The 12,509-nt window shown below is 42.2% G+C and overlaps 1 protein-coding gene across 1 annotated transcript in view; it reads right to left on the bottom strand.

The window, feature by feature from the left end:
- Positions 1 to 12,509, bottom strand: part of RGL1 (ral guanine nucleotide dissociation stimulator like 1) — a 53,895-nt gene that overhangs the window by 4,702 nt on the left and 36,684 nt on the right. The window contains exons 5-13 of the mRNA XM_017736479.1: positions 10,606 to 10,730; positions 9,757 to 9,972; positions 6,517 to 6,620; positions 5,350 to 5,434; positions 3,426 to 3,515; positions 2,182 to 2,268; positions 1,927 to 1,959; positions 1,098 to 1,219; positions 710 to 799 (exon numbers count right to left, since the gene is read on the bottom strand). Coding sequence (XP_017591968.1) covers positions 710 to 799; positions 1,098 to 1,219; positions 1,927 to 1,959; positions 2,182 to 2,268; positions 3,426 to 3,515; positions 5,350 to 5,434; positions 6,517 to 6,620; positions 9,757 to 9,972; positions 10,606 to 10,730 — 952 coding nt within the window. The remainder of the gene's footprint in view (positions 1 to 709; positions 800 to 1,097; positions 1,220 to 1,926; positions 1,960 to 2,181; positions 2,269 to 3,425; positions 3,516 to 5,349; positions 5,435 to 6,516; positions 6,621 to 9,756; positions 9,973 to 10,605; positions 10,731 to 12,509) is intronic.

The following is a 12,509-nucleotide window of genomic DNA, read 5'->3' as shown; positions in this document are numbered from 1 at the left end:
GCATCAGCATGCAGTTAATGATTTCATACAGCTTACAGAGGTGTCACTCACTGCTTTTCTACAGTATTAATTTGCAAAACACATTCAGAGTGCAGATATTTTTACTTCAGTCTTTGAACTCTGCTTTATTCCATGCACCTTTCCCTGCACTCCTGCTAGCCTCTTGTTTCTCATGTCTAGCTGCATGGCCTTGTCCTCTACCCACCTCCTGTTTGAATCTTTGTGGTATTATACCAAATTAGACCACATCCCCATGATTTTTTTTCCTTCTCCAGCTGGAAGGCAGATTGTTTCCACTATCAAATGCCTTTTTGCTAACCTCAATTTTCATACTAAAATCCTGCAAGGAATTTTTGCATGTCTATAGCAATTTAGACTAATAATAGATGAGACTCATTTATTCTGTTTTGCTGCTGCATTCAGGGAAGTTATTACACAATAGGTACTGAATTATAATCCAGCACTAAAATGATTCCTTTTTTTGACACCATAGGAAGGATTCTAGTCTCTTTTATAATTAATAATCCTCATGACTACTTCTAACAACACAAAGGAACAGCTTCAGCCACAAGGCTGCATTGCTCCTTAAAAGCAATGCAGGGGTGTGGATCCCCAGCCAGGTTTTGCAGCTGATGAAATGAGCGCTGCTTGTTTGAGTTATCCAGGTCCATATTCCCACTCCAAACCCCCTCTGCCCCATCATACTCACGTGCTGATCCTCTTCACCATGCTTTTCTGGGATTTTGGAGACAGGATGTTGGTATCAGCAGCTGCTTCGGCCTCACGTGAGAGTTTGTAACTGCAGGGCAGAGGGCAGCAGGCGAATATTTGCAGACAATATTATTTAGTTGTACATCTCACAGCAGCAACATTCAAGAAATCCAAGAACCCTTCAGTTATTCCCTCCTCATAGAAGGTTGCAGCCCCACAAAGAGGAAGACTGTCCTGCCCGCATTTTACCAGGCCCAAGGGGATATTTCACCTCTTTATAATTGTTTTTAAAACCAGTTCTCTCCAGTGTTTGTATGTCCCTGCCATGACCTGCCCAGGTGGGGGGGGGCGAGAACAGAGGTTTGCCAGCTGCATTGAGGACCTACCTCTCCTCCTCTGTTAAGTGTCGCTGCCTCCTGAACCACTGGATGAATTTCTGGTCTGGTATCAAGCAATAGCTGTTGCATGAAGATTGCAGGAGCTTGATTTGGGCAATGACTTCAAATTCCTAAGACAAGAAATAATCATATAGAAAGTCTAATTAGAAAACAAGATGATATTCATTTGTACTCTGAAATCATACAACAAGGGACCCAGGACAAACTTAGCTTGATGTGAAGTTCAGTTTCAGTTGAGTAACTATTTCAAGAACCAGTTTTCTAACAATAAAGGTGGGGTTTTTTTCCTAGGATTCATAATGTGCACTCACACTTGCTCCAGAGGAACATAAAATGCTACCCCCTTAATGCAAGTGACCAGAGTGTGCTGCTCTTCTGTAACTGCATTTGTACACACACTTTGCCAGAATAACCCTGGATTGTGTAGGGCAGGTTATTGAGCAGTTAAGGGCAGGAAATGGCTCCATCACAGCCAAGTTCAGGTCTGCTTTCAAGCCCCAGGATGGAGATGTGGCCTGACTTCATTCAGCCCAAGGTAACCCCAGCACCTTTACTCCTACAGGACATTACTTATCTCTGACCAACAAGGATGAGACTGAGAGACTGACATCATTTATTTCTCAGTCCTCTGTACTTCGTTTGCTCTCTGCAGCCTTTTACCTACAAAGAGTTTCCTGCAGGAGAAGGAAGATATTTACTAACTGCATGTTCTGGAAAGCAAAGGTCTCCTGCCACCAGGTCTGGTTCAGCTGCTAAAGATAAATGGCCTTGCCCAAAGGATATCAATAAACCAAAAATCACAGAACATTCAACTTACCCTTCGTCTTTTCTCAAAATTGATCAGGCCACCCTGTTGGAAGGAAAGAGAAGGGATCAGAGAAGACCCAGACTTGTACCTTGAGATAAATGCACTCAAATTCACACAAGTTCTGGTTAATAACACTGCATATTGTTTCCTTTTTCTCTTTGAAAACATATTTTAAGAGCTGCAGAAGGAGAAGATATAGAAACAGATAAACTCATTTGGGGAGGCAGGAAGGGTATTTAGCGTTCCAAAATTGCCCCAAGTTACCTCAACATAGTCCTGAAGGGCTGTGTCAAGCATGATGAGATCGGTCAGGAAGGTGCCAAGGTATGGGACCGTGCCTTGCATCACTCCCTACAAGTGAGCAGAGTAATGCTGGATAAATTAACTGAAAAATGAGAATAATTAGAATTCCAGAACACTCCTGTGTAAGAAAATGAAATTAAAGTAATCTGCTTAACCAAGCAGCAGTCTTACAATGATGTTTTCTTTCATTACATCATTCTCATTAGATAATCTAGAATTTAAATCCAATTCCAGTGAGACCAGGATGCTCTCACAGGTATCACCCAGTGGTTTTGTATCACAGTATTACCCCATTGATTCCCAACAGTGGGTCCCCCAGGAAACCCTGCCTGTGGGAGAAGCACTGAGGACCAGGGACAGGGTCCCTCTGTCACCTGCTGCAAGAGGCGAAGCTGAGGAATGGTCCTGGCCAGCCTGTATGAGCAGTTTCTGCTTCATCCCCGTGGATTTTTACTTAATGATGGCTGATTATACCTTGTGATAGTGAAGTCAAATCAAGCCACAGTTTTTTTCTCTCTCCAAGAAGTGATCATCTTCCCCAGCCATCCACTGCATTTTAGTGCTAATTATTCACACTTTAAACTTCTAGACTGCCAGCACTTGCAGAGTTCAGGCTGGCTCTACACTTGTGAAGGAAACACTTGTTTCTACCATCCAAAAGGATCTGTACTTTTTCCAGTCAAACAAATACACAGACAAAAATCATATTCAGCACTTTTGCCTCCCTATCCCAGATTTCTCTCCTCCCATCCTTTTAGATCTTTGCCAGCTTTGAGACAAAAACTATTTTTGCCAACAGACTGGAACCCAGACACATTTTACAAAGCAATCTCTGTAGAAGCCTGTGCAATTTTCAAGCTGGTGTGTCAGAAGCTTCATGAGCTTGTTTGAAAGTAAATGAGACTTCTGCTCTGCCAGAGCTAATTTTTTTTATCACAAGAACTCCAGTATTTACAGCAGCACATATTTTACTACATGGGAATTGTGTTTCTCTCTAAAGTGTAACAAGAGTAGATAATGGAACTCTTTCTTGTAGGACAGAAACAAGACAGCTGGAAGTGATGACCACATGTTTATATCCATCAATCATCTCCTGCTTACTCACTCTGGTGAAGACCTTTCTAGATTTTGCTTCTTATAGAATTGACCAATTAGGGTTAATCATGGTACCAGTTCAAAAAGGGGAGAAAACCCCCCAAACACACCTTGGTTTTTTGAAGTTGCAGTCGCTTCTGTGACTTTTTCTGATTTTCTTTCTCACTGCTGTCCAGATTCGCAAATTTGGATGTTGCTTCCTGTGAGGTAGAAGAGAATTAAAGGCAGTTAATGGAGGATCCAAGTGGTAAACTAGCAACTACATGCATGTAAAATAATAAGTACATTTAACCAGACAAGTTAAGCCAGCAAAAAATATTTGCTGTGCAGACACACGTGTGTCTACATACATGTGTTGATTTCCTGGGACTCGGATGCTGATTGGGAATTTCAGACAAAAATCACACAAGATGACTATGAGGGAATTTTTCTCAGAACAGCTTTGGCCAAAGCCAAGGCTGCTGAAAATCTCCTGGGAGTTTAAATCAGAGAAGCTCAGACATAGTTCAGGTGTCCGGACACTCCTGACCTCAGGATTGCTGCAAAATTCCCTAATCAGGCCTGCTACAAGTAAACATCTCCATCTTATGTAACACTTTGTTGTTTTTCTTATGCTGCAACACCAAGATCCAGCGACTGTGGCTTATTGACTCATCCAAAACCACGCAGGAAATTAAAGGAGTAGGTTTCCATCCCCACAACTCCAGCTTTTCTATGAATGGATGAGATATTTCAGCATAGGTCTTTAAACCTTTATTTCCCTGGATGCACAGGGGATGTTGGAGTTACATGTTTCTTCCAGTGGTTGCATAGGTGTGTCACAAATCATTATTAATGTCTGTTCAGGAGGAGAGAACACTGCTCCCTCTCTGTGCCACCCCATCTGTTTCTGATGGCATTTTGTTTGCTCTTACTTGGATTTGCAGGATGGACAGGCAAGGTCAAACATGGCTTCCCTACAGGGGCTATTTATAGTGAAGGAAAACAAAGTCTTTTAGCACTCAGTGGATATTAATCCTCCAAATGGTCCAAGATGAAAAGCAGGGGAGAGGTTCTAGCTATTCTGTGGAATTTTTCTCCTCTTGCTGCTTCCAAAATGTTTTTCAAATCTACTTAAGGCAGCTGGAGGGTGATTTACTGGGAGCCAGAGGTCTGGGCTCAGTCTGTGTTGTTTTGTCTTTTAATACTTAGTTAAATAGGCTGTTCTGAACACACATTTTCCCTCTATGCTTATTATGGTCTCACCTGCTTTAAAATTTACCTACAGATGTTGATAAATGGATGATAAACAAAACAGACTGACAGATGTGAATGTGTTCACCCACCATTCCTGAGCAAAACACAGTGTTTCAGTTCCCAAGGCAAGGGGCTGAAGGACAAATGCCAGATTGGCTGGACAAAACTACCAAAGAATGAACTGGTTAGCAAGTTTATAGGAACTTTTTTATGTAAATGGAAAAAACTTGCCACAAACATTCCTTAGTTTTTGCAGAACATAACCTTTCCCTGCTATTCTTCCTCACCCCTTTCAGGCTCCTGAGCTTACTGGAGTTCACCCAGGCGAGTGCACAAGTCAAACTGCTCCAGACAGAGCCCTCTTTGTTGTCCATCTGGCCACACACAGAGTAGGAAGCCTGTTCCTTTGGAATTCCCAGCCCTGCTTCCTAGTTCTAAGAAAGGTACAGCATAATGGGATAAACATCTTGGATTGATTCCTCAGCTGAAGCTGTGGCATGGTGCCAGTGACCTCATGGGTTGAGGGGCTGCAAGACCTGCTGTCCACCCAGATCATGCTGCCAAAGCCTGCTGGTTGTGGCTATCCATATTCTACAGGCTAAAGCTACTGATTCTTCCAGGAACAAGGAAATCAGCTCTCAGCCCAGCAAAAGGTTTTACAGGTTTTACAGCCTGCTCTTCCCTAAAGCACCAAGTAAGGTCCTTGAGGAAGAGATGAGCTTTGGCAGCTGGTTTCAAAAAGGGTTAAACCTCAGATTTCATTGAGATCACAAGATTTGAACTCACACTGGTTCTCACCTTCATCAGCAGCTCCCTACTTGTCAGATAATTGTCATGGTCTGAGAAGATCTCAGATAGCTCTTCATACATCAGCAGGATATCCCTGCACAGGAAAAGATTAAATCATTTACATCATTAGCAAGCACTCTAAATCCAATCAAGTTTCTGTTTTTTTCTCATCAATCGTTAACAGTTTGACTTATAAAAGATAACAGCACCAAAATGCATCCAGTGAGATGCTGCACATCTCCTGGGAGCCTTGGTGGGATATTCTGGTGCTCCCCGTAAAGTCGGGCCTTATTTGACAGCAAAGAAACACCATCAGCAGCCCCTGGGCAGGGCTTTGAACTGTCTGCACGGTGTGAGAATGGGTCAGGGCATACAAGGGAACAGAAAAACAGCTGAGAGGGAACCAAAGTATTTGATTTTTGCCCTGTTCCATGCATTCTGGAAAGCTGGAAGCATTTAAGTGTAGGAGTAGTTTTTTGCCCAACACTATAAACACAAGATTAGCAATATTTTGATCAGAAACACGGGACAGCAGAAGGGAAATCCCACCTCCACCTGTGGAGAGGAAATACAGAGGGATACTGCCTGGCAGAGTGGTATTTTAATTTGTTTATCGAAATCAAAGAAATCTGGTTGATTTTTGCCAAAACTGAATGAGCAGAACACCGTATTTTCTAGACAGCAACTTCTGGCATCTGTGGGGCAGGCAGTAAATATTATTAACACAATAAACTGTTCCCCTGGAAGAAGTATTACCTTCAATACTGGATTTTGTAGTTTGAGAATATATTTTATGTAAATATCAGCACTGGGAGAGGAGTAGGGAGGATTTGTAACAAGCTGGAACTCCTCAAACTTCATGGGAGAGAAGACCACAGGCAAAGATCATGGTGACCTGGGAGCGGTGAGGTGGGTGAGAAGCTAGTGCCATAGTTTTTCGAGAGAGGTTGTGGAAGACCCAGTATGCAAAAAAGGACAGAATCCAGTATCCCCAAGGGCAGATTGTCCCCGCAATAGGGAAGAGGAGTTCACAGGAGGGGTCTGAGCCTCCCCGGAATAGGAGGTTCTTCTGACAGAACCCATGTCAGTGAAGGAACAGAACAGGAAGAGTGAGGAGAAGATGAAAAGAAGGAGCATTGAGCCCTGTGGCCCTTGGGAACTGAGGGAGAGGCTTACTTTGAAACACACATCCAGGTGGTCTTCAGCCGATAGATGGAGTTGGACTGCAGAGCTGAAATGATAGCCCTCAAGGAGGAAAAGTTCTTCAGGATCCTACATTCCTGTGAAAGGAGCGGTTGGAAACACAGGAGCATTAAATGTCAGCATTACACAGACCTTAGTACTCCTCTGTCTGAGCCCTGTCATGCCTGCTACACATTCTCACTGCTGAGCAGCAGCTGTGCAAACACTGAGCATCAAAAGTATCACTCCCCACTCCAGCCACCAAACACTTCACAAGCTTTGGCATTTAGATCTTGTTTTCCTCACTTTCATATATTTGTGGTGTCACAGCTTCCAGTTCTCCCAGTAAAAATAGAAGTGGAACTGAGTCCATGAAGCCATGGTGAAAGGCACAAAGGTTATACTTCTTAAAAAGCTTTTTATATTTACCAATCCCTTTTACCCCTTAGGGAGAAAACCAGGCTTTGCCTCTTTATGTGTGGTATTTGAAATTTAAACCTTCAATCATCTCAGTGTCAATTAAAAATAAAGACATGCAAAGGAATAACCTGTTATTCAAGTATGTGCACACTGTTAAAGAGAAAAACCTTCCCAGCTTTTCCAGAGTTGGGATCAAATCTGAACTTCATGGACAAGACTGCTTCATGGACATTTCTTATTCAGCTACTCTGTGGCAAAAGCTTGGGTGGAAAAGGATAACCAAAACCTCAAAAAAGTAGCACAGACTCCTCAAAAAGCAGAGGGAAGCAAGAGGGAAAGTCTGGTCTGTAACTCCTGGAATCTGTTGGTGGCTCAAGAACAAGAGCTTGGACACCACAGACTTCAGCACAGGTGTCTGTACATGCAAATCCAGCAGACAAAACACCTGCCAATTTGACTGGTGCATGGAGATGAGAATGTATTCAAACTCCAATTCTGCTTATCAACATTTTTATGAATCTGATTCTTACCCTAGTAATGCTTGTTATGTAAAGGATCCTTACAGTGAAAACAGACATGATTTATCTCCTTTGTAGGACTGAACAAATGTAAAGCAACCTCAAGCATAAGCAAAACTCAGACCTTAATATATCAGCAGCTCTGTTCACGAGTTGCATTAAAAGTGACTGAACAGCTAAGGAGAGTACAGGCTCCTCCAGATATTGACCTACAAAAAACTCTATGTGCTAATTAGGAGGCTACGTTTAACAAAGTATGGCTTAAGCAGAGAGCCTGGGCCGACAGCACCTGAAGCAGGTGGACACTTGGGTCAGTTAAAGACCAACTTCAAGAACATGTGGCAGGACTCACCAGACCTGAAAGCTATTTTTGCGTGGTTTGGGGCCAAAAAACCCCATGTAACAGCTCTTCTCCAGAGACTGACATGTTGAAGAATGAGACCTTTCTTTTTGTTCAACCTGAAATTCAGGTTGGGGAGAACATGAATTTAGAGGCACAAATTATCAGCTTTTTTTCTTTCTTTCCAGTACAACAGGAGTTTGGACTAGAAGATCCAATTGGAATCATCTTGACTTAATTGCATGCTGTATAACTTAGAGCACAGTAAGAATTTAATATTGGATTTAGTGTTCTCAGTGATTCAACCGACTGGAGACTAAACTTGAGCAAGCATGTAAGAAGAATTTCTAAGACTGGTTTGAATAATTTTGTTTCATGCTGTGTCCTTTACAGAGGGAAAACCAGAAAGAATCCTGTGCAAAACAGCTTTGATATAAAAAATGTTAAGCATAACAGGATATTAATGATTTCATTTTTACTTTTTATTTTTAGAGAAAATATTGTTTGAGTGAAATTGGCGGCTCCTGCTCAGGAACCTTAGATCTAGGTGGAGCAGAGAGGCCTGGCAGTTAGAGAAGGTATTCAGTTTATCTTTTGAACCAAGAAAAGGGATCCAAAAGCCACAAAGGGATAACAAACATGGAACTCTGTGCTGCTAAGTTTAGTTGTCAGTGAATAACTGTACTTTAATGAGTGGATTATTTTCTAGTTCAGGCACCTAACTATTCAAAACACTCATTTGCATGCACAAAGCAACCAGCTGCCTTCAGAAGTGAGCAGCTAAGTATATGTGCACCCAGCTCCTGTGCATGTGCCATTATTCTGCAGAGTGTGCACCTACATTTTTCATGTGTTTCATGCTACAACTGGAGCATTTAATTATGGGTATGAATTAAGTAAAGGGAGAAGCACCGAATCAACAGGGGTGTAGAACAAAGTTCTCCACCCAGAGAGTGAGTGGGATGAGGGCAGTGCCTGTCCTGGCTTCCCCAGGCCTCCCTCCTGCCTTGGGATGATGACAAAGTTCTTTACAGCCTGCCCCAGGAAGAAGGCCCTTTTAGCTGGTGCCCTCTGCAACTCAGATCTGCATGTAGAAATTGGAAGTCAAACTTCCTAATCCCTTCACACAGGCAATAAAGCATCCATCAGATGATGATAAAAACAAGCAGACGTAAGTGCCACAGGAGAGGTCCAAGACCTTCCCCATACCAGCTTCTTGAACCATGCAGTTGCCACAGCTCAGGTGCCAGGACTGAATGCTGCCTCTGGAAGCACAGAAGTACACTGCCAAGGTTGGAAAGCCTCTGGCTTCAGCTTTTTCTGACTGTTCTGTATAGCTCAAAAAGAATCCATGTGATTCTTAGAAATCAACACAAATCCACATGGAAGTGCTTGAAATGAAATGGTCTCTTCCAGAGAGGTCTCATTTACTGCCAGCTGCCCAGTGCTCTGAGGGGAATTAGGAAGCTTACAGTAAAATATTAAAACCTAGGAAATTAGCAAACTAGAGTTATGTAAAGCAGGCATGGAAAAACCACCTTCATGCAAAGATTAAGAAACATGGAAGCTGCTACAAGATCCTCTTGGAAGCTCTGCAGAGGCACATGGAGGACAGGGAGGTGACTCCACATGCTGAGGAAGTCCTGCCTGCCCAGCCCAGTGGCCTCCCTCGATGGAGTTACTCCATCAGTGGACAAGGGAAGAGCTACTGATATCAGCTATCTGGACTTCTTTAAAGCTTTGGCATGGCCAAGTATCAACCCCATTTCCATGGTGGGGAAGAACTGAGGAGAGGAAGGGCAATATTCATTTGGTATCACCAAAAAATCAGTTAAAAATAGGAAGAATTAGAGCTAAGATGGCTTGGGACCAATGTGTATAACCCCTTTCTCCTCTCCCAACTCCTTCACTCCAAGGCACCCACCCAAAAAACATTAAACAGAATAAATGTTTTACATGTGCAATATGAATCCACTTCTCAATGATCTTGGCTCTCTGCTGGATTTTGAGCTCCCTGGTCCCCAGGATAGTGCTGATGACACATTTGGTGACTGCATTGAACTGAGTGATGGTGGCTCTGACAGTTGGAGCCAGGTTCTTGTTTTCCTTCTTATCCCTTTGAGACCAGATGGATCCCAAACAGTGGTAGGGCACAACTCTTCTGAAGAGCATCTAGAGGGAAACAGAGGTGGGGTAAGCCAGCAAGTTTCTCCTAAATTTCTTTTATCCACATGAAGAAATACAGGTTTCAAGGACAAATTTTATCTAAATCTAATATGGTACTTAAAGGTAAGTATTGGCTCTCTCTTAGTTTAAAATACGCTTTGGCACACTCTTTATAGGCTTGATGCCCTAAAAGAGCTGTCAGCTAAACAATACTGGGAAAATAAGGGACACCTTTATATCAGCTGCATAACTGAGATAAATTTTTTTCATATAATGGTATTTGGAAGGAGATTGATACAGACAAAGCAAAATCAGAGCATTACAGTCCAGAGTACCTAGACATCTTTAAGCCAGGTAGCAATATAGTCAAAACATGCTATTTCTCAGTGCCAAGTAATAACTTTTGCAAAAGAGGCTACACATAAAAAAAAAAAAAACAAAACCAAAAAAACCTTCAGAATGACAGAAGGAGAAGCCCAATGACTGAAGCAGCTGGGAAAACCAGGGATAACCACAGAGTTGTGTTCTGTCTCCCAGCAGCAGTCCCGCTCTGGAACCCTGCACTTATAGCAATATAACTTAAAAAAACCCCATATATTATTTTGTTTAAAGTTATATTATATGCAATACTCTACATACAACATCCATGTATGTTAGCTGTTCTGCCACAACGTGGTCTTGAAAAGAGGAAAATTCTTCTGGATTGCTGATCTCCAGTTCCTCTCCATCAACCAGGTCACTGGAAGAAGTACTACAAAACCCATCTGGCCAGAATGGAAAACAACATTCAGTAAATCTATACAGCAAACAATGAATCAAAGCAGGTGTTTGTTTATTTTGCAACATCACTGTAATACAGCAGAACGCCCCAAGGGCCCTAGCTGATGTAATGGCCCCACTGTGCCATTTGAGTGAGAAAAATGACCAGAAGATTAAATTGGCAAAGCAAAGGTGGAATAAAAGGAAATAGAGAGAACAAATCTTAGCAGAGAAGTGGCTTGACCCATTTGCTAACTATTCTTCTGAAAGAAAAAACATCACCACCACCTCCAAAAAAATTCCTTACTGACATTGCACAATTTTTTAAATCTACTTTCCAATATTTATAATCTGAAAAAAAATTATCAAACTACAAAGGCATGAGGCTGCAGTTATACCCCCAAAATACTGCATTAGGAATGCTCTTCTATCCAGAAATAAAAGGAGATACCAGATTTATTGGCACCCTTTGTGGCTACAGGGGCTATACTGAAGAGAGTTTATTCCAGCAGCCTTCACCTTTCCTCTCAGGGAATTTTTCCCAGGAAATGGAATACAGTGAGCACCTACAGTATTCTGCTGAATGGTTCTTTCAAATCTGCACTGGGCAGCAGAGACGAGGTGGGAGAGCAGAACTTTCCTCACTGAGGGACCTGAGCCAGTGCAGAAGGGAAAGGGTTCCACAGCTGCTGCCATGTCACCTGTTGGCTCCCAGAAGTTGGGAACAAAAATTCAAACACCAAGAAATATACCCTTGTTTCTCATGGTAGAGAAGGAAGTCAAACAGAAACTCCCTGAAAATAAATCCTAATCCCTTTTACTGTAAGGCAACAGTAACTCCATAAGAGGGATTAAAAAATAGGGACTTGTCAAAGACTAACAACCAAAGTACTAAGTTTACTACTGGTGAGATTTCATTTACAAAAACAAAGAATGTTATGCAAGACTTCATATCCAGTTAAGTAGAGCATTAAAGCAACAACAGCAGATAACCTGATAGAGAATCATTGTTTTTCAAAATACTTCATTGTTCCTTCCTCCAATAATTAACAAAACATAATCACCAATGTAAATTGCTACAGTTTTGATGTAACAAGTTATGTCTACAGGCTGATCTCCATCTGTACATTTGAATTGCACATTTTATTAGCAGAGCTCAGTGTGGTAAATGGAGACCTCTGTTCCAGCGCTACTTTTCCGTGGCCATTTTGTAACAATTTGCATAATTAAATGGACTTGGACTGAACTGCTACAAGAATCTCACTCCTTTTGGCTTTGTAAAAACTCCTTTTCCTTTCGGCTCTTGAAATTCAACTGAAAATCCTCATCACTGAGCTGCAGCGCTACACAAAACCTCACAGCATGCTTAAAATGAGGTCCTGAAGCGCAGTGTAAATTTTCATTTTCTTTTTTTGTCCCTCTTTTTCTCCCTCACAGATGTGTAACCAGTCTTTTCCCTGCTCTCCAACAAGCTGGAATCCTCTTGTATTCAACAATCTCATCATCTTAGGACCCCTCTGGTCCATTCAGCCCTCTCAAAGTCTGACTGCCTCTTGACTGCACTGAGAGCAAGCACGTGTCCCTCCTGACCCTGCAACCTCTGCTTCTCCTTGGTTTGCTTGCTCAACCTGCAAGAATTGAGGCCAGAAGCAGCTTTAATCTTCCTATCTGGTACTGTAATCTTATCTACTGGCATGGTTGATGGCAGCAGGGAACAGAAGTTTGATTACCCAAATCAAGCCGTAGGATTAGAGCCCAAATTTCAAAATTCAGAACACAGCAGG

This window comes from Corvus brachyrhynchos, unplaced genomic scaffold, assembly GCF_000691975.1.
Source record: "Corvus brachyrhynchos isolate BGI_N302 unplaced genomic scaffold, ASM69197v1 scaffold155, whole genome shotgun sequence".
In the NCBI taxonomy this organism is placed as follows: Eukaryota; Metazoa; Chordata; class Aves; order Passeriformes; family Corvidae; genus Corvus; species Corvus brachyrhynchos.
This window is presented reverse-complemented; position numbering and strand designations above follow the sequence as displayed.